Genomic DNA, 20752 nt, shown 5'->3' with positions numbered 1-20752 from the left:
TTTGTAAGTGATGTGTAATTTGTGAACCCGTGTTTCATCTGTATAAAAGAACATCTGTACCAGTTTTTCTCCTGCCCCTCAGATGAGCCAAACTTTGAGTTTTATGTCTGTCATTGATACATCTCAATAAATTTTTTCACACAATTTTTTGGGGGATGGCTTCTTTAAGTCCAACAGGCTACTGATCTTTTCAAGATGCATTCCAGATGAACTGCTAGGTGAGGGGGAAGCTTCATTTTTGTTACCTGATAGAATAGCTTTTCTTATTTTATATATATATATAAAATATATATATATATAATATTATATATATATATATAATGTACTTGTTGTATACTTTATATATATATATAATGTGATACTAAGTTTGAATACTTTTGGTTTTAAAGCAAGACTCAGTGGTATATCTTCATTAAAAGCTTCATTTTAAAAAGCTGTAAAGTTACTAAAAACACAAATACCCAATCAATCAAGTTGGGCCAACCTTGGAACCTTGTTTTGAATATCTTTCATTGTTTTGTTTGTTGTATTGTAAAAAGAATGTATGGTTGAAACTCAGGAATGTATAAAACGAATTATTTCACACACACAAAAATTGCTTTTAAGAAGTGTCTGTTCATGTCCTTTGTCCAATTTTTAATTGAGTTGTTTGGTTTTTTCTTATTTATTTGTTTAAGTTCCTTATGGATTCTGGATATTAGTCCTTTGTATCCTCTATAGTGTGAATCAAGGCCAACCACCTAAAATCAAGCTTCCCTTGGTCTAGGGTGGAAAAGAGGGCTAGAATCTGCTGCTTGAGGCTAAATATGAGACCCAGGTGATGGTATTCATGAAGTCAGAAAAGAAGGAGGGTTTACCGTGAACTTATGGATCAGGAAAGCTTCATAAAGGAATCAGAACTTGGCTTGAGCCTTTGAACTTGCAGCAGATGTTTTGAGATAAGAGTTGGTAGAAATCTGGGAATGGGCGTGGTGATTCATGCCTGTAATCCCAGCTCTTTGGGAGGCCAAGGCGGGCAGATCACCTGAGGTTGGGAGTTCGAGATCAGCCTGACCAACATGGAGAAACCCCATCTCTACTAAAAATACAAACAATTAGCTGGGCGTGCTGGTGCATGCGTGTAATCCCATCTATTTGGGAAACTGAGGCAGGAGACTCGCTTGAACCCTGCAGGCGGAGGTTGCGGTAAGCCGGGATTGCGCCACTGCACTCCAGCCTGGGCAACACTAGCGAAACTAAAAGTTTGTAGAAATTTGGGAAGAGAAAGTGAAAAATAACTTATAAATTTCTAAGCTGCCTATCTTATGAAAGTGCTCGGAATGGTTAACTGGACCTCAAGCCTGAGAACCAGCAAGGAATTGAGAAGCCTGAGTCTGCAGGAAGTTGGGAATCTGCTCTATCTAAGAGTATGAATTCTCTTCCAGACAGCTGCAGGACCTTGAGGAAAAAATAATGAGTAGATATTGGAGTCTCCTAGACTTCCATATGAGAAAGCACATAAACCACACCAGCGCCCTGGCCTTTCTGCTGATGAACATATGCTTTTTGATGGTGAAAGTGGACAGGACACTGTAAAAATAACACACAACAATAACGTTTGAAAACACTTAACAGTTACAAATGCTTTCATATAATCATCCCCCAAATCCTTGAGAGAAAGATTACTCCTCTTGTTTTATAGGTGAGGAAACAGGCTTAGGGTTGAGGTTCAATAGCATAGTAGGGTGACTATAATTAACAATAATTTATTATGTATTTCAAAAATAGTTAGCTGAAAAGAGTGGAAATGTTTCCAGCACAAAGAACTAATCAATGTTTGAGGTGATGGATATCCTAAATACTCTTGATTTGATCATTAGATATTGTATGCATTATCAAACTATCGCATGTGCCTCATAAATATGTACGATTAATATGTATCATTAAATAAATTAAAAGGATGTTTTCAGAATTAGGGGCATGGCTTGGATTTGCAGTGAGTAGTAGCTCTGCCGGGTTCTATGGAGAAATAGCACTCCAGCTGGCAGAACTGTGTGCCTGAGCCATCTGATAAGATGTCAATGCTATCAGTGTTCATCAACAGTCTCCTCTTAACTGGAAATCTGTAGGCTCAATGTCTTTTTATTTTTACTTTATTTTATTTATTTTTTTTTAGCAACAAGGGCTTGCTCTGTTGCTAAGGCTAGAGTGCAGTAGTGCAATCACGGCTCACTGCAGCCTCAAACTCCTGGGCTCAAGCAGTCCTCCTGTCTCAGCCTCCTGAGTAAGCTAGGACCACAAGTGTCTGCCACCGTGCCTGGCTGGGGTTTTTTGTTGTTGCTGCTGCTGCTCTTTTGTTTGTTTGTTGTTGGTTTTGTTTTGTTGTGCTATGTTTTGTTTTGTTTGTAGAGACGAAGTCTCACTATGTTGCCCAAGCTGGTCTTGAACTTCAGTGTCATCTAGAGCCCAGTTTTCACTCTATTGTGGGTCCCCAGACTCCCTGTGATTACTGGCCTCCCTACTCCTGTTTGGGAAAACTTATTGCTTTTTTTTTTTTTTTGTAATCAATTCTTTGGTTTTTATTATGGTTTATCACCCAAGCATTCATTCTTAAACATTGTAATTTGGTTTTGCCTGTATCTTTAAAAAATCTCCACATTCCCCTTTCATTCCCTGCCCCACTTTTTCTGTGTAATGTACTTGTTGTATAAATCAGGTCATTGTCCTATAGTCTGGATTTTGCTGAGCTCAGGCCCATAGTATAGTTTAAGGTATTTCTTTGCCATCTGTATTTCTTGCAAGCTGGCAGTTGAATCACAGATGTGATCAGAAGCTGACGAATGGGTGGTTTAGGACACATTTCTAAATTCAGACTCTAGAGCTCCCTCTGCTCTTATCCTCCTGTCATTTTCCAAAGGCGGTGACTTACTTTCTGAGATCTGGTTCCTCCCTCTCTTCTGGATTTTTTTTTTTTTTCCTATTTCTTTAACCTATACTCTTTGGATTCAAATCCCAGCATTTTCTCTTCTGTTTGGGAAAGGAGTTTGGGATAGTTAGTTCCGAGAGTTTATGGGCCCCAAACTGCTTCAGTCTGTGGAAAAAATGAAAATCAGAATATAAATTTTAAAAGTGGCCCAAGATAGCTACAGGTTGGAGATATGCGTAATAAAAACGAGGTTTATGAACTAAGCTGTGCTCACACCTGCTAGACTGGAGTCTGTCAAATATTTCACTGACTTGTAGTGATTACAGCCTTGTCTATCAGATAAAACACAAAGGGAAATTATTGCTTTTTTTGATGGCAGGAACTGTATTAGCAGGAACCACACGGCCAGGAGATGAGGCTGTTTGCTCAGGATCGGCAAGCATGGTAGAGCAGACTGGTTACCCGGGTTTCACTCACTTTCACCCTTCTTCTTTCTTCCAGTTACCTGTATATCTGTATACATCCTCTCCTAGGTGACTTTGGCACTGATTTAGGAATGAGGTGGTATTTAGGAATAAGAGCTTCAGTTGTGCTGCCAAGAATAAGCAAAATCTTTCCACTTCCTCAGCCTTCCATCGCCATTACCACCCCATCAGAAGTCACGAAGGAAAAGAACACTTTTTCGGGGGATAAAAAGGAAGCAGTTTGCTAATTGAGTATACTTTCTAAAGAGGACCTGGGAAGTTTGACAGGTTAGGTGGGGTGAAGGGTGAAGAGTAGACATAAATTAGGCAGGCAGGAAAATGACAAGATTTAATGACAGTGACCATCACCTTCACTTCCAATGTTCCATGCTTTAGAGTTCTCAAAGGGCTTCCAAGATACTTGGAAGATGAGGCAAGGTTCCCACCTGTCCCTATACCTCCCATAAGGGATATGAGAGGCAGGACCCTGGCTATCCTTCCTGGATTTTTAGTACAAAAACTTCAAGAATTCCTGCTTGGAGTGATAGAAGAGAGTTAGGAGAAGCCTTTATCCCACGTTCTCTGCTCCTCATCAGGTTTATATCATTCTCTGTAGCACATCCATAGAAGGGACAATGAGATCACAGGTGGGTAAGGTATGCAAACTCTCTGGATCCTCTGGGCCTTCTAATTCCTAGGGAGAGGGGAGGAGAAGAGGTTGTAGATAGGAGGAAAAAAAAAAAGCTGCCTGAGAAGGGACGGGGTGCTCTTGACTGGCTGGTAGAGTGGGTCATTGTCTACCACACCAGTAATATCTCCAATGCCACTGCTTCACCAGTTGACTCCAGGGGCAGGCAGGCTGTACAGGCATTGACAAGGTGGTAAACAAATGGGTCTGTTTGGACCTGTCACACACCAGCTAGATCCAGAGCGAAGCAGGATATATGGGATGAAATGATTCCGCAGGGCTGCAGGAGACTTTTGGCTGCCTGAGAAATGGGATGATTTTGGGTGTCCAGCTCAATTCCAAGAAATACCTTGTCTTCATAATGTTTCATAATGTGTCACTTCAGTTTCCGGGAGAGGTGGGATATTGTTTCCAACATTTGTTCCTTATTTCTACAGGAAAGACAGGTAACCATCACTGAAACCCTGTGGGACCAGGTGAGGACAGAGGAATCATTTTTGACAGCATGGCAAGAGGTGGGAAGTGGGGGAAGGCTTCAGGAAGGAGCACATTTATTTCTCTTTCCTTGAGTGGTTTGTTGATTGACGGTGAAGGATCAACACGCTCCCTCCCACCTTGTTCTGTCGTTTGTGCCGTCTCATATTCTCAGAGCTTCTCGGGTCTATGCACGTCAGTGCCCCTTCCTGACACCCACTTATTTGAAGCTGTCACAGGTCCTGTTTGTTTTAAGGGTGTTTAATCCCCAATTCTCAGTGATTTTTACAGACTTGAAAGCACAGGTATGGCCTTTCACAAACATGAAAATGTTGATTTCAATTCACAAACGTAAAAATGCCAGGTTTCACTTTATAGTTGAAGGGTATATATGTGCAGAAGCCAGTAATGCCCATAAGATACCCACAGCAAATTGTAGTGAACTTTCATAGAATACAGACATTTACTTGGAGTTTCTAAGAGGCCTTCACATAAATACCAGCTACTTCAACATCCCAATCTTACCATATTAGTTGCTTGTAAAACCTCAGATAGAGATGAGAATTAAAAGATAATTGATCACTTTTGAACTTACAGTACAGGAAACTGAGCATTTAATCATTTCTGATTAAAAATGAGTAAAATTCTCCAGAGCCTCTTGTGTCAGCCCCCACTGTACAATATTATATAAAATGAATAATGTGTCCAACATGTTTTATTTTCTGTGATATTCGATGACTCTTTATATAAGGAAATAATCTTAATTATAATGCTGTACAGTAGCATAACTATTTCATGTTCTTACAATTATTATATTAGCTAAAGAGTAAATTGCTTGTGTAAGAGTCAAAAGACCATCCTGTTGAGAACAAGAAAATAATCAGGTACTTATAATATAACAAAGAGTGAACAAAGGGCAGTGAATTCACCATTGAGAGGCAACGAATTCATCCTTGGCACACTCTCCCCCTTTGACCATTCATCTTCCATAGGTACCTTATATACAAATTGAAGCTCCTGAATATCGACATACACTATATTTCCGCCAAACAAGATAACAACTATCTAAAAGTTCTCACACTTTCTCCCGAGGGAGACAACCCACAGTTCCAACAGTCACTGGATCCATTCATGGCTGGGTAATACAGTAGGCAGATATTTGGTTTTATAAGAAACTGCCAGCCCCGGCCCTGGACCCTATAGCCACTGAAATGTTGATGCCAAAGCACTGGATTGCCATTTATGAACTCGTTTTTAAGGAGAGAGTCATGGTGGCCAAGAAGGATGTCCACATGCCTAAGCACCCGGAGCTGGCAGACAAGAATGTGCCCATCCTTCACATCATGAAGGCCATACAGTCTCTCAAGTCCCGAGGCTACATGAAGCAATCGTTTGCCTGGAGACATTTCTACTGGTACCTTGTCAATGAGGGTATCCAGTATCTCCATGATTACCTTCATCACCCGGAGACTGTGCCTGTCACTCTACGCCACAGCCATCCAGAGACTGGCAGGCCTCGGCCTAAAAGGTCTGGAGGGTTAGTGATCTGCAAGACTCACAAGAGGGGGAGCCAACAGAAATACCTACAGACAGAATGCTGTGCCCCCTGGTGCCGACAAGAAAGTCGAGGCTGGGGCTGGGTCAGCAGCTGAATTCCAGTTTAGAGGCAGATTTGGTTGTGGATGTACATCTACCTCAGTAAAATTGGAGAGGATTATTTTGCATTGAATAAACTCACAGCCAAAAAGAAAAGAAAAGAAAGTGCCAGAACTTTTTCCAAAGTGATCATATGATTTTACACTCCCTCCAACAAGTAAATAAATATCGGTTGAATACCTATGCTAAGCTTCAGAATAAGAACGAATTAGACTGAAAATAAATATGATGGTAGGTTTCGTTATACATTCAAGGCACAGCCCAGTCTTCTTTAAATACCTTACTGTATTTTGCTCATTTACCACATAAAGAAATGGTGGCCCAGAGGTTTCTGTAGAGTGGAAGTCAGTGAGGATTTATTGCTAGAACTACAAAGCCACAGTCTCTTGGCACTCACATTCTACAGCCTAGTGGCTAGGAGACTAGGTAACTTAATTTTTTGTGTGAAATCTCTCTGGAATAAAGTAATCAACTACAATATTATTTTTTCTATATTTTTGTCTTCTGTCAGGTGCTGACAGTTTTTAAGGATATGCAAAAGGAGGCGAGATTAGATTTTGATTCTCTGAATTCCCCAGCCCTATCATGTGCCTTGATCCCATTTTTTTTCTTACCCTACTGAGATGTTGCCTCTGACCAAGGTTTCAGCTTCATTTATTTTTCTAGTGATTTCTCCCTTAAAGAGTACCACTGTCTTGTCAGTCCAGGCAGCTAAGGCAAGAAGATGCCTAACAGTTCCCTTGAGGAAATGTGATAATACAGACAGAAAATTGTATATGCTAGAACTTCTCTCAGCAAGAATGCTCTATGTGGTTGTATGAAATGCTGATAAGTGACTGAGTTGGGGAGAATCCCCTAGTGATGTAGTAAACTGCCTTATTAGGTGAGTATGTCTGTGTGGAAGTACGAATTAGAGACAAGAGCTACCCTTCTTGGATAAATAGAAATAAAACCTCTTTCTCTGCTCTCCTTGGCTCTTCTTCTATAGATTTCAGTCTCTCTCTCTCTCTCCCTCTCTCTCTCTCTCTCTCTTTCTCTCTCTCTCTTTGAGACATGGTCTCACTCTGTGCACAGGCTGGAGTGCAGTGACGTGATCTCAGCTCACTGCAACCTCTGGCTCCCAGGTTCAAGCGAATCTCCTCCCTCAGCCTCCCAAGTAGCTGGGAGTACCACACCCAACTAATTTTTTTTTAATTATTTTTTGTAGAGATAGGGTGTCGCCATGTTGCCCAGGTTGGTCTCGAATTCCTGGACTCAAGCCATCTGCCAGCCTTGGCCTCCCAAAATGCTGGGATTACAGGTGTGAGGCACTGTGCCCGGCCTAAGAAGGATTTTCTTTCTTTTTTTTTTTTTTTTTTTTGAGACAGTCTTGTTCTGCCACCAAGGCTACAGTGTAGTAGCATGATCTCGGCTCACCACAACCTATGCCTCCCAAGTCCCAGTGATTCTCCTGCCTCAGCCTTCTGGGTAACTGAGATTACAGATGTGGCACCATACCCAGCTAACCTCTGCATTTTTAGTAGAAACAGGGTTTCACCATGTTGGTCAGGCTGGTCTTGAACTCCTGACCTCAGGTGATCCGCCCACTTCGGCCTCCCAAAGTGCTGGGATTACAAACATGAGCCACCCCGCCCAGCCAAGAAGGAATTTTTTAAAGATCCTTTATATGTAGTTAAAGCTTCTCTGCAGAGAACCACTGGAGAATCAATGAGGAGTGTAAAAGGGCCCAGAAAAGACATAGCAGAAGGTCAGAGGGCCACAAAGAATAAAAGATGTGAGACCTTGGTATGAATAGTTATGACTATAAGCGATGAATTGTGTGTCTCCCACCCCTAAAGAGGCACAGCTTGCTCCTATTTATTCATTCATTATTCAAAAGACATTTACTGAGCATATGCTATATGCAGGGCATTATATTAAGTGGTTTGGTGTGAGAGATACAAAAACAATACAAATTGTGCTTTTGGAAGTCTTGGGATTTTGGCCGGGCACAGTGGCCAAAGTGGCTGGATGGTAATCGCAGCACTTTGGGAGGCTGAGGTGGCCAGATCACCTGAGGTCAGGAGTTCAACCAGCCTGACCAACATGGTGAAACCCCATCTCTACTAAAAATGCAAAAATTAGTCAGACTTGGTGGTGCACACCTGTGATCCCAGCTCCTGGGGAGGCTGAGGCAGGAGAATCGCTTGAACTTGGGAGGTGGAAGTTGCAGTGAGCCGAGATCACACCACTGCACTCCATTCTGAACAGCGGAGTGAGACTCTATCTCAAAAAAATAAAGAAAGAAATCTTGGGAGTTCCATGTCCAAGAAGCCCATGTTTTCCCAAACAGACATCCCTGCATTTGACCAAGTCTATAGCTAGTACACTGCAGGTCCACAGGAGACCAGCCCTATCATCTCTGACTCTGGATTCTCATTATTTTTCAGCTGCAGGAAGATGCTCAGATTCGAGGTAAAAGAGCACCATTCCAAGGTTTGGATAAGGAAACAAGGGAGGGGATCTGGAATTCAAGTCTCATTGTATCCATTTTCCATACAAAAAAAAAAAATGGAGATACAAAGAGAGATATGGAGTTCATCCCAAAGTCTCACCCTAGGATCTTCCATTTAGCTTACGGCTGGAGTCCAGGTTCTTTTCTTTCCCCACTTCAACCAAGTTGGGAATTGGCTTTCCTTAAAGCATTCATAAGTACTGCAAGTCTCTCCTCTGTCCAGCTCAATCGCCTCATGTCTGAGTCTGTTCAGGCTGCTAGAACAGAATACCATATTCGTTAGTTTATAATCAACAGAAATTTATTTCCCACAGTTCTGGAGGCTGGGATGTCCAAGATCAAGGTGCCAGCAGATTTGGTGTCTGGTGAGGCCCTGCCTCCCAGTTCATAGACAGCCAACTTTCTCACTGTGTCCTCACATGGAGGAAGTAGTAAAGGAATTCTCTAGGTTCTCTTTCATACAGACACTAATCTCATTCATGAGGGCTCTGCCCTCATAAGTGAATTACCTCCCGAAGGCCCCACGCCTTACTATCATTGCTTTGGGGATTAGGTTTCAATATATCAATTTGGAGGGGACATAGACATTCAGTCTACAGCACGTGGACAGGGATGGAAGAATCTTTTTCTCCCTTGGAATGGCTGTTGAGGGCCTGAGAACACTCTCATGCCTCAGCTAGATATGGTTCTTGTCTGTAAAGACAGCAAGTACGGAAAAGGGGAACAGCTTCCCAAGGCTGGCACAGGGATAGAATGGCAGGCAGGCTAGAGTGGAATGATTATTCAGGGTGGTCAAGTTACAGTTTTCAAACGCCCAGTTGCTAATTCTAGCATTTCAAGAAAATATTCAAAATACCCAGGAGTCTAGAATTATAGCACAAAAGCCATATGTGGAACTCTTTTCTTTACTTATCCAAGAACGAACTTACAAATTGGGGCTTTTCAAACTTTTGCATATATACAGATCACCTGGGTCCCTTGTTAAAAAACAGATTCTTATTCAGTAGGTCTAAGCTAGGCTTGAATTCTGAGATCCGCGATTCTCTACCTCTAAGAGACTCCTGTATGGTGCCAAAGCTCCTGGCTCTTGCATCCCATTGATTATCAAGGATATACATGACTGAGCCCAAAGAGAGAGCCTCCAAAGTCAAATTAAATGAGATTGAATTCAAGGATTTTTATATCCCATGGAAGGGGTGAGGCGCCTTCAGCTGTGGATACAAGAGGCAGGGAGAGGAGGAAATCTGGAGATTCTGACTACTCTTGGGGTCTCTCTGGTATTGGAACCACTCTATGCTTTTTCAGCCCCGCGGCAAAATGGAGTTTGTTAAGAGTAGAAATCTTCTTGGGGATCTTTAAATACAGACAGTCCCAGAGAAGACCCCTCTGATCTTTCTCCAAACCTGGTCCATCACCTCCACTCCAGAACAAGGAACTATGGCCTCCACTGTGAGATCCAGAGGCTCGTGAGATACTTTCCCTGGATGCTGATCCCTAAGGTTCAAACGGTCAAAAGGGCCAAGCTCACCTCTGCTTGGAGAATGCTCTCCTTCATCCTCAGAAGCCTGATTTCCAAAGAGATCCCTGCAGGACCCTGGGGACACCCACCTGATTACCTGGGCTGTAAAAATGTGGATTTAGGATCTAACTGTTGCTGCTGCTTTTCTGCTTCCTGAAAATGGAGCAAGGCAGGGTGAAATCCAGGGTGAGATGATGAGAATTCAAGTCTCATTGTATCCCTTTCCCACACAAAAAAATGGAGATAAGAAGTGAACTACCAGGGACTTGTTCCAGCGGCAGCACCCTGGGATGCAAACATTTGGCTAACTCAGTTCCCAGCCCTGGATGACAGAGCTTCCGTGGCCATGACCCGCTCTGCTTCACAGGGGGCCAGATGTCTGGTGCCACATTCTGCAACTGCCTCTCTGACGGGTTCGTTAGGTCGTTAGTGTCCCTTCAAGTCTGGCCCCTCCCACTTTGGCTATACTTCAAACCAGGGATGCGAGCTGAGCAGCTGGGGAGACATGTCCAGGCCCTTGTAACAGAATGACTCCTCTGTGTCCACTTCAGGGATGAGCAACTGCTCCGTGACACCCATGACATCAGCACCCAGGACTGGGTAAGTGTCCCGATTCTGACAATGTTCAAGGGAGATGGCACCCACCTGGATATGGGGGTGCTGGCCACAAATATAGCTAGCTCTGAGCCTTGAGCCTTCAGAAGCCTGTGCTTCCAAAGGGGCAAGAAATGCCTCCCCACCTGACTAGCTTTACAAATGGTGAACTACAGAGCCTGGGCTTCCTCCTCCATCCTCAGCCCCATCAGAAATCCCTGAAATCTCAGGATCAGCCCTGAACCCTCAGGATCAGCCCTGAACCTCACCATAAGAAAGTATCTTATTGTAAGAAAGTATCTTAATTCAACTGAGGGAGTAAGGGAACATAGAAAGAATGACAGCTAGGAAAGGAAGACCACAAAGAAGGAATAAAGAATCAAGGACGTAGGCTGGGCGTGGGGTGGTTCATGCCTGTAATCCCAGTACTTCTGGAGGCCAAGGCGGTTGGATTGCTTGAGCCCAGGAGTTCGACACAGTGAAATCTGTCTCCACAAAATATACAAAATTAGCCAGGTATGGTGGTGCACACCTGTAGTCCCAGCTACTCCGGAGGCTGAGGTGAGAAGATAACCTGAGCCTGGGGAGGTGAAGACTGCAGTAAGCCATGATCATGCCACTTCCCTCCAGCCTGGGCTGGAGACAGAGCAAGACCCTGTCTCATTTAAAAAAAAAAAAAAAAAAAAAAAAAGGGATCCAGGACTTAGAAGAAAGTCATAAGAAAATTAGCAAAAGTTAATTTTCAAAAGAAAATTAACAAAAGTTAAAATGCCCTAATATTGAGAGATGTTGCTTTCTCTTCCATAACAAGATGAGGACAAAAAAGATCAGGCTACTGCAACATAAATTTAAATTAGACGTTGGAAGGAAAGACTTTCCAACAGTGCGACTGAGAAATAGGACTAGATAGTCAAGAAAGACAGTAGCACCATGTACTTCAGAGGGCCTTAAAGATAAATAATGTTTAAAAAAAAAAATTAGGCCGGGTGCGGTGGCTCATGCCTGTAATTCCAGTACTTTGGGAGGCCGAGGCAGGTGGATCACCTGAGGTCAGGAATTCAAGACCAGCCTGACCAACATGGAGAAACTCCGTCTCTACTAAAAATACAAAATTAGCCAGGCATGGTGGTGCATGCCTGTAATCCCAGCTACTCGGGAGGCTGAGGCAGGAGAATCGCTTGAACCCAGGAGGTAGAGATTGCAGTGAACCAAGATTGTGCCATTGCACTCCAGCCTAGGCAATAAGAGTGAAACTCTGTCTCAAAAAAAAAAAAACTAATTTTGACATGTTATGGTTTTTCCCGAACCAGGAAATGGAAAAGATGAACTCCCTAGATCCCTGTTTAAACAGAATTTGTCCCTATCTCAGAAAATTGACTCTCATAAAATAAAGCCATTTGTTTTAAAGAGATGGATTGTTATGCTTTAACTTTCTCAGTGCTGAAACCATGGAAGGAATAAATGAAAAGTGATTTCATATTAACAAAATTCTAAATGTAACTATTGTAAACCTTTGCATATGAGGAGCACTTTTGATTGGTCAAAATCTTTCAGATATATGATATTATTTAATTTTAATTTTATTATTCCTCTGAGTCAAGCAGTAGGAATATTCCTGATGAAAACATAGGCTGCAATAGGTTATGATGCTTCATCTCCTAAAGCCCACCCAAAAAGAGCTTTTTCCTATGAGCCATGCATCCATCAGGAAATTGCAACTCCCAGAGCCTAAGATGCTCATTCTTGGTGGAGTGTAATAATAGAATCCCTAAGGGTAATGGAGGCCAGGAAGGGGACTGAAAGGGTAAGATCTCTTTCCTTCATATGTCTACAACTTTCTCTTATTTGGCACAGAAGCGTAAGGCCTCCAGATTCCTCTATGACCCCAAAGTTGAGAAGATTGCAGTTCAACTCTGGAGAGAAACCATCAGGAGGCTGTGTCCACAACCTGAAGCCACAGCTCTTCAGTCAATCACCTTCCTACCCTGGACCCTAACTCTATAACCAAGGAAGAAGGACATCTCTGTTTCAGCCAGTTGTTTTACCCGGGCAGTCTTTCCCCTCAGCTCCACCCTGCCCATCTGTGGTAGTCAGGAATCCAGGCCTCATAGGTCTTCATCCCAACATGGCAGGGCAGCACCCCACGAAGCAGGTGCAGTCATACAAGGGGGAATAGGGTGAGAGGGTGGACAAGTGAAGGCAGGGCTAGGCCAGGTTCTTTTGGGCTCTGTGATCAAGACAAAGGGCCAAACAGAGTGCATCAGGTATGGACAGTTTTATACAAGGATCAAGACAAAGATCCAAACAGAGTGCATCAGGTGTGGATAGTGTTCAGGAACCAAGGACAGAAAATTGTGGGATAAAGAGATGGAAAGGTGTAAAGTTTTAAAACACATTAACAAATGCGAGGCCTATAATTCCCTCTAGAAACTTACACTACTTTGGGGGCTTAATTCAGTGTCAAGAGTCAAACACAGTCTGTCCTTTATAGACTCCCTTGTCCGGGATTTCTTTCCTAAAGTATTTGAATATGCTTCCCCAAAGGCACTGTTTAAGTGACAGGCCATTTCCTCAACCCTTTTCACTCTCCTGCTCCATCTGCTCATCTGACACCTAAGCCACCTGGAGAAGAAGACTGTCTCAGGTACTCACACTGTGGCAGAGACTATACCAGCCACACCCTCTATATGACCTTCTCTAGGGCTCATTAGGAATTCCTTTAAAGAAAGAATCTGAGTTATAGGTGATGGAGAAGATTGGTTTCATCTGCCTGTGTCTCAGTACAGTGACTATGTACTTTCTTGAATAGCCTCCTTTCGAATATTTTATCCTGTTTCCCCCACAAATCATCAAAATACATAAAGTATTTCAATATTTTAGCATTAAGATTATATTTTGCGGAATGTAATACATACACTCACAAAACCTCTGTCAAAACCCAGTTTGGGTTCAGATTGTAAAGCAGGAAGCTTCCTTCCTCTAGTACAACATGGATAGCAAGTGTAGGACAGCAATAATCCTGAAGTGGAAACTACACAGAGAGAATATGGTCGACAACCAGTGAATCTCCTCCTTAGTTTCCGTTGGATGTCTCGGGATGGGGTCGTGAGAGTAGAAGGATCACCACGAGGACTGCTTTTACTCTCAGGGTCACCTGCCTAGTAAATTGTCCAGCAGGGAGGAGAATAAATTTCTTTTTATTCCCATCCATATGACTATGACATCTACAGCACAGCTTCAGTTGCCTGAAAAGGGGGAGATATTAGCAGATATCATCACTGAACCTAAAAGAGAGGGTGGTGCCCATGAGTGGAGATGCCAGGGCCTATGGCTGAAACTGGGAATTTGGAAATCAAGTGAGACCCAAGCACATTCCAACTGCCAAAGCAAGGAAACCAGCAAATAAGCAGCTGATGAAATAAATGTGACATCAAAGACTTGCCCTCCTGGTTCTTCCTGGGCTGTGGAATGGGTAGTGATAGAATTTCCAAGTATGATAGTGCATTTCGTTCAAAGAACAGCACCGTAGCATGGGAGAACCTGCACTATTATGTCATAAACTCAATCTGACTTTGTCTAAGTTTTTCTTCTTTGTGGGCCTCAGTTTCCTCTCCCATAAAGTAAGTAGCTGTTACTAGAAAATGCTGAAGGTGCCTTTCATTTCCAATATCCTGTGATCTGGATGGTCTCACAGTCTACCATTTAAAGATAGTTATTCCCAGCCTGTGAAAAGACCACCTAGTCCAAAAGCATTTCCTACAGGAAAAGACTATTTAGGATATTTGTCAAAGATGGTAATCTTTGCATATATAAATTATAAAAAAGATGGTAATCTTTGCATATATAAAATAAAACATATTACGTAACTGGTAAAGTAGAATTTTTATTTCTTTCCTTTTAAACAAAATCTGAACAAATGAACGTCATATATTAAATATTATATCATGTAAGATTTAACCCCCAGAGTGAGAATTTGTCACACCACCAACAAAATAATAATCAGAACACATTATGGCAATAAGGTACCTTTATAAAAATCTTCACCTCATAGATGTTGACTCAGCATTTGTTAACATAAAAATTTTATTTTTTTAATTAACACTTTAAAAATTAAATTACCTGGTAAGGAGACACTGTAATTATTGGATTGTACTGAAAACAAAACCAGACAAGGGTGCCTTCTATTTTCATGCTAGCTCAACAATATTAAAAATGTTGTCAGTGTTTTCCATTTCTTTATTTTATTTTATTTTATTTGTTTTTGAGACAGAGTTTCGCTCTTGTCGCCCAGGCTGGAGTGCAATGGTGCAGTCTCAGCTCACTGCAACATCCACCTCCCAGGTTCAAGTGATTCTCCTGCCTCAGCCTCCCAAGTAACTGGGATTACAGGCACCTGCCACCACACCCAACTAATTTTTGTATTTTTAGTAGAGATGGGGTTTCACCGTGTTGGCCAGGCTTGTCTCGAACTCCTGACCTCAGGCGATCCACCAGTCTTGGCCTCCCAAAGTGCTGGGATTACAGGTGTGAGCCACTGCACTCCGCCCAGTGTTTTCCATTTCTAAAAACACTTAAATATAAAACCTCAGCAAGACATTTTATACAAATAGGTAGCAAAATTCATCCAGAAGCATAAGACAAAATGTTCAAAAACAGGCCGGGCTCATGCATGTAATCCCAGCACTTTGGGAGGCTGAGGCAGACAGATCACCTGAGGTCGGGAGTTCGAGACCAGCCTGACCAACATGGAGAAACCCCATCTCTACTAAAACTATAAAATTAGCCAGGTGTGGTGGCACATGCCTGTAATCTCGGCTACTCAGGAAGCCTGAGGCAGGAGAATTGCTTGAACCCGGGAGGCAGAGGTTGTGGTGAACCGAGATCGCACCATTGTACTCCAGCCTGGGCAATAAGAGTGAAACTCCGTCTCAAAAAAAAAAAAAAAGGTCCAAAAACAAATGAAGGTATTAATGGAGTTACCTTCAAATTTTTACTTCTCAAAGTTACAGCCACTGAAATTATATTGTATCACATTAAAAGGCAGAAATAATTAGTGGAATAGAAATGCAATTCATGATCCAGAAAAGTTTCAGCCTGTGATAGCCAAAAATTCCTAATCAAGAAGGATAAGAAGCACTCATTAATAAATGATATTGAGGCCAGGCGCAGTGGATCCCAGCACTTTGGGAGGCCAAGGCAGGTGGATCACCTGAGGTAAGGAGTTCGAGACCAGCCTGGCCAACATACTGAAACCCTGTCTCTACTAAAAATACAAAAATTAGTCAGGCATGGTGGCCAGTGCCTGTAATCCCAGCTACTCGGGAAGCTGAGGCAGGAGAATTGCTTGAACCCAGGAGGTGGAGGTTGCAATGAGCCAAGGTGGTGCCATTGCACTCCAGCCCGGACAACAGAGCGAGACTATGTCTCAAATAAATAAATAAATAAATAATATTGAGGAAAGAACTTCATTTACACAGAAAATATGGTCTATCGTGAGTCAGATACTGAGCTTAAAGAACACAGAGTAAAGAAATTGCAACTGGTAAAATATCTCCTGTATAAATGGCATTAAGTGAGGGAGCACTAATGTCACTGAGGATCATCAAGGATGATCCAGGACTCAAACTGGAGCAACTGGGTGAAAGGAAGCAACACATTACTAGAAATTGAGACGACTGAGAGGAAGAGACTTTGGAGGTGAAAACAAAAGTTTACTTTTGGAAATATGTTTGAGAGTCTATGAGACATCAAAGCAGAGACTTCAAACATATTGTTAGATAGATGAATCTGCTCTGCAAAGGAAAGATTTAGAGCTTTTTCAATCACCTAGTCAATTACACTTACTTGCTTTTGTTACCATGCCTTCATTCCTGGGCTAAGAGGTGGGGAGGATCTTCACAAGTTTTACTTCCTAAATTTTAAGGGAAAATAATGTAGCCCCTAGAGAGTATTAAGGACTTTTGGGGAGGAGACCCATGGGGCAAGTAGGACTTTGAAGGAGCCAGGACAATGGAGGAGAGCAGGTTTTACAAATCAATCCTAAGGATAAGATCGAAGTGGCATGGGAGGTTTCCTGCATTACAGTGTATATGCGAGTGTGCCCTTGGCACACATCCTTATTGCCTAGCTCACCTGTCTGCGATCCCAAGTTGATTAGCCTAGAATAAGCCTGAAAAAAGTAGCTTCCTACCTGTTTGCTTAAGTATTAATGACATGAGGACAAGGGAATCAGTATATCAGAAGTAACACATTAAAAATGTCATTAAATTAAGAGAAAAGACTGCTTTCTAACACTGTTGCCATATTTCAACATAGTTCTGAATGTTCTAGACAATATAATATCAAGGAAAAGAAAAAATAAGTGGAGGTCTAAACATTGAATAGGGCAAGATGATATGTAGGAAAGCATGAAGGTGGCCCACTTGTCTACTTGGATGCCCTATCCACGTGCCTACCTATAGGCACGTCCTCTACTTGTGCACTAGGTCCATAATGGATCAAGCCTTCTCAAGAGTATTGCTCCCACAATTCTCCCCTTTTTTCCTGAATCATTTTTTCTTTTTTGTTGTTGCTGCAATTATTTCAATATCATTTATATATGCTATAATTTCTCCCATTTCTCACCACTTCCACTCTTTTCTGTTAACAGAACTCCTCTAGCTTATGATTAGAGCTTTGTGTGATATCTTTTTCTATCCTCTTACTTTTAATCTATGTGTTTTATATTTATATTTAAATCATATTTACATTTCAAACTTATATTTGAGTCTTGCTTTTTTATTCATTCTAAAATGTCTACCTTTCAACTGGAGTTTTTAGACCACTTATGTATAATGCACATGTAAGTAGTTGGATACAAAATGACCATCATACTATTTTCTGTTTTTTCATTCTGTAATTTATTCCTTTTTGCCTGTTTTCCTACCTTCTTTTGGGTTAACTGAATATATTTTAGCCTTTCACTTTATTTCCACTACTGGATTATTAACTACAAATTCTAATTTTTTTTTAGTGTTTTCTCAGTTTATAATATGAAGTTTTAACTTACCTACTTATAACTTTAACGTATCTACTTTTTGAATTCTACTTTCAAATGATATATACCTTCTCCTAAGGTAAAATGTGAAAACCTTAAAACAATAAACTTCTATTTTTCCATTGCTATTGTTTTTTCTATTCATGTCATACATTTTACATCTGTATAAGTTAAAGTTTATTATCTTTTTATCATCTTTAATAATTTACATTAAATAGAATCAACCCATTTTAACTATACAGTTTGATGAGCTTTGGCAAATCTAGGCAGCCATGTAATCACCACCAAAATCAAGACACAGAATGGTTTCCATTAAAATAAGTTCCCTCAAGTGCCTTTGCCATCAGTCCCTGCCCCCAGCCTGCCAGGCCTCCCATCCTTCTTGACAATCATGGATCTGATTTAGACCACTGTAGTTTTGCCTTTTCCAGAAGTTCATATAAGTTAAATCATACTGTATGTAGTATTTTTATCTTTTTTCCTTCATTTAACATAATGCTTTGGAGAGTCACCTTATTCTTCCATGTCTGATTAGTTTATTTCTTTTTAATGCTGAATATGTTACCTTATATACATATACCAACAGATTTCTATTCAACAGTTAATAGATATTTGGTGTTTTCCCCACAGGTTTTGAGTATTACAAATAAGGACCACATGAACTTTATGCATGGGTGTAGTGGATAATATGATAAGGGTAACTTTATTAGAAACTGACAGGCCAGGCACAATGGCTCATGCCTATAATCCCAGCACTTTGGGAGGCTGAGGTGGGTGGATCACCTGAGATTAGGAGTTCAAGATCAGCCTGGCCAACGTGGTAAAACCCCGTCTCTACTAAAAATACAAAATTAGCCAGATGTGGTGGCGCATGCCTATAATCCCAGCTACTCAGGAGGTTGCGGTAGGAGAATCACTTGAACTCGGGAGGCAGAAGCTGCAGTGAGCCGAGATCGTTTCATTGCACTCCAGCCTAGGCAACAAGAGCAAGACTCTGTCTCAAAAAAATAAAAAGGAAAAAGAAAGAAAGAAAAAGAAACTGTCCAATTATTTTCCAAATTGGATATACCACTTTTAGATTCCTACCAATATATGAGATATCCAGTTACTACACATCTTCATCAATACTTGGTATTGTCAGTCTTTTTAATTTTTAACCACTCTGGAGTATGTAGTATATTTTTCTAATGACTAATGACGGTAAGCGTTATTTCAAATGCTTACTTACATTGCTATATCTTCTTTAATGAAGTGCCTGTTCAAATATTTTGCTTATTTTACTTTGGGTTGTCTTATTTTACTGAGTTATTAGACTTCTTTATATATTCAAGCTACATATCCTTTAATACGTAGCAATATAATATTAAAAGTCTGGGAGGTTTTTCATAGAAATTTGCAAGCTGATTCTAAAATGGGCAAAGCAAAGACTCTATAACAGCCAAAACTATGAGAACAAAGTTAAAGGACATATTACTTATTTCAGGACCTACTCTAAGCCATGTAATCGATATGCACAGGACCGACATACAGAAAACTACAAAATCCTGATTTTAAAAACCAAAGAAGATATAAATTGGAGAAGACACAAATAAATAGAAAGATTCTGTGTTCATGGATTGGAAGACTCAATATCATTAGGATGCCCATTTTTCCCAATTTTATCTATAGATTCAATGCAGTATCAGTCAAAATCCCAGATGCTATTTTGTAGCTATTAATGAACTAGCCCTAAATTTTATTTGGAAAGGCAAAGGCCATGGAGTAGCCAATACAATATTGAAGAATAACAGAGTAGGGTGACTCATACCACCTGATGTCAAGACATACAGATGGCGGCCGGGCGCGGTGGCTCAAGCCTGTAATCCCAGCACTTTGGGAGGCCGAGACGGGCGGATCACGAGGTCAGGAGATCGAGACCATCCTGGCTAACACAGTGAAACCCCGTTTCTACTAAAAAATACAAAAAACTAGCCGGGCGAGGTGGCGGGCGCCTGTAGTCCCAGCTACTCGGGAGGCTGAGGCAGGAGAATGGCGTGAACCCGGGAGGCGGAGCTTGCAGTGAGCTGAGATCCGGCCACTGCACTCCAGCCTGGGCGACAGAGCGAGACTCCGTCTCAAAAAAAAAAAAAAAAAAAGACATACAGATGGCGAATAAGCAGATGAAAAGGTGCTCAACATTATAAGTTATTAGGGAATTGCTAATAAAAACAACAAAGAGATACCACTACACACCTATTAGAATGACTGAAATCTGAAAATCTGACACTATCAAATGCTTGGGAAGGATGTGGAGCAGCAGGAACACTCATTCATTGCTGGTGGGAATGCAAAATGGTACAGGCACTTTGATAGTTTGACAGTCTCTTATAAAATTAAACATAATCTTACCATACCATCCAGCATTCATGCTTCTAGATATTTTTCCAACTGAGTTGAAAAATGTATGTTCACATAAAATCTCCACATGAATATTTATGGCAGGTTTACAGTCAGTCCTCCTTACCTGCAGGTTTTATATTTGTGATTCACCTATTTCCTAAAATTAACTTGTAACCCCAAAATCAATGCTTATGATACTTTTGTGGTCATTCAAAGACGTGCAGAGAGTAGTGAAAAATTTGAGTCACCCGAAGTGGACGTTCCCAGCTGAGCTTGAACAAGACAAAGCTCTGCCTTCTTGTTTCGATTATCATATTGTAGACAAGTATCTCTTTTGCAGTCTATTTAGTGCCACATTTTTTATGCTTTTATGTTTTTTATTGGTGATTTCACTGTTTAAAATGGTCCCCAAACATAGTACGGAAGTGCTGCCTAGTATTTCTAAGCGCAAGAAGCCTGTGATGAGCTTTACAAAGAAAATACTTATGCTAGATAGGTCTGAATCAGGCAAAAGTTACAGTGTGGTTGGCCATGAATTCAATG

At 41.3% G+C, this 20752-nt stretch overlaps 1 protein-coding gene and 1 pseudogene across 1 annotated transcript; both read left to right on the top strand.

The window, feature by feature from the left end:
• The first annotated feature begins 1319 nt into the window (after positions 1 to 1319).
• Positions 1320 to 13403, top strand: CUNH12orf54 (chromosome unknown C12orf54 homolog). The gene is made up of 7 exons (XM_033223487.1): positions 1320 to 1406; positions 3966 to 4016; positions 4495 to 4533; positions 6699 to 6731; positions 8617 to 8641; positions 10752 to 10800; positions 12649 to 13403. The coding sequence occupies exons 1-7, from the start codon at positions 1320 to 1322 to the stop codon at positions 12788 to 12790; spliced, it is 426 nt and encodes a 141-aa protein (XP_033079378.1). The 3' UTR covers positions 12791 to 13403.
• On the top strand, positions 5743 to 6259 carry LOC117090761 (annotated as a pseudogene).
• Positions 13404 to 20752: the final 7349 nt, after the last annotated feature.

Source organism: Trachypithecus francoisi, unplaced genomic scaffold (genome assembly GCF_009764315.1).
Source record: "Trachypithecus francoisi isolate TF-2019V2 unplaced genomic scaffold, Tfra_2.0 Lachesis_group11, whole genome shotgun sequence".
Classification (NCBI taxonomy): Eukaryota; Metazoa; Chordata; class Mammalia; order Primates; family Cercopithecidae; genus Trachypithecus; species Trachypithecus francoisi.
Note: the sequence above shows the minus strand (reverse complement) of the source record. Positions and strands in the feature narration are given on the sequence as shown.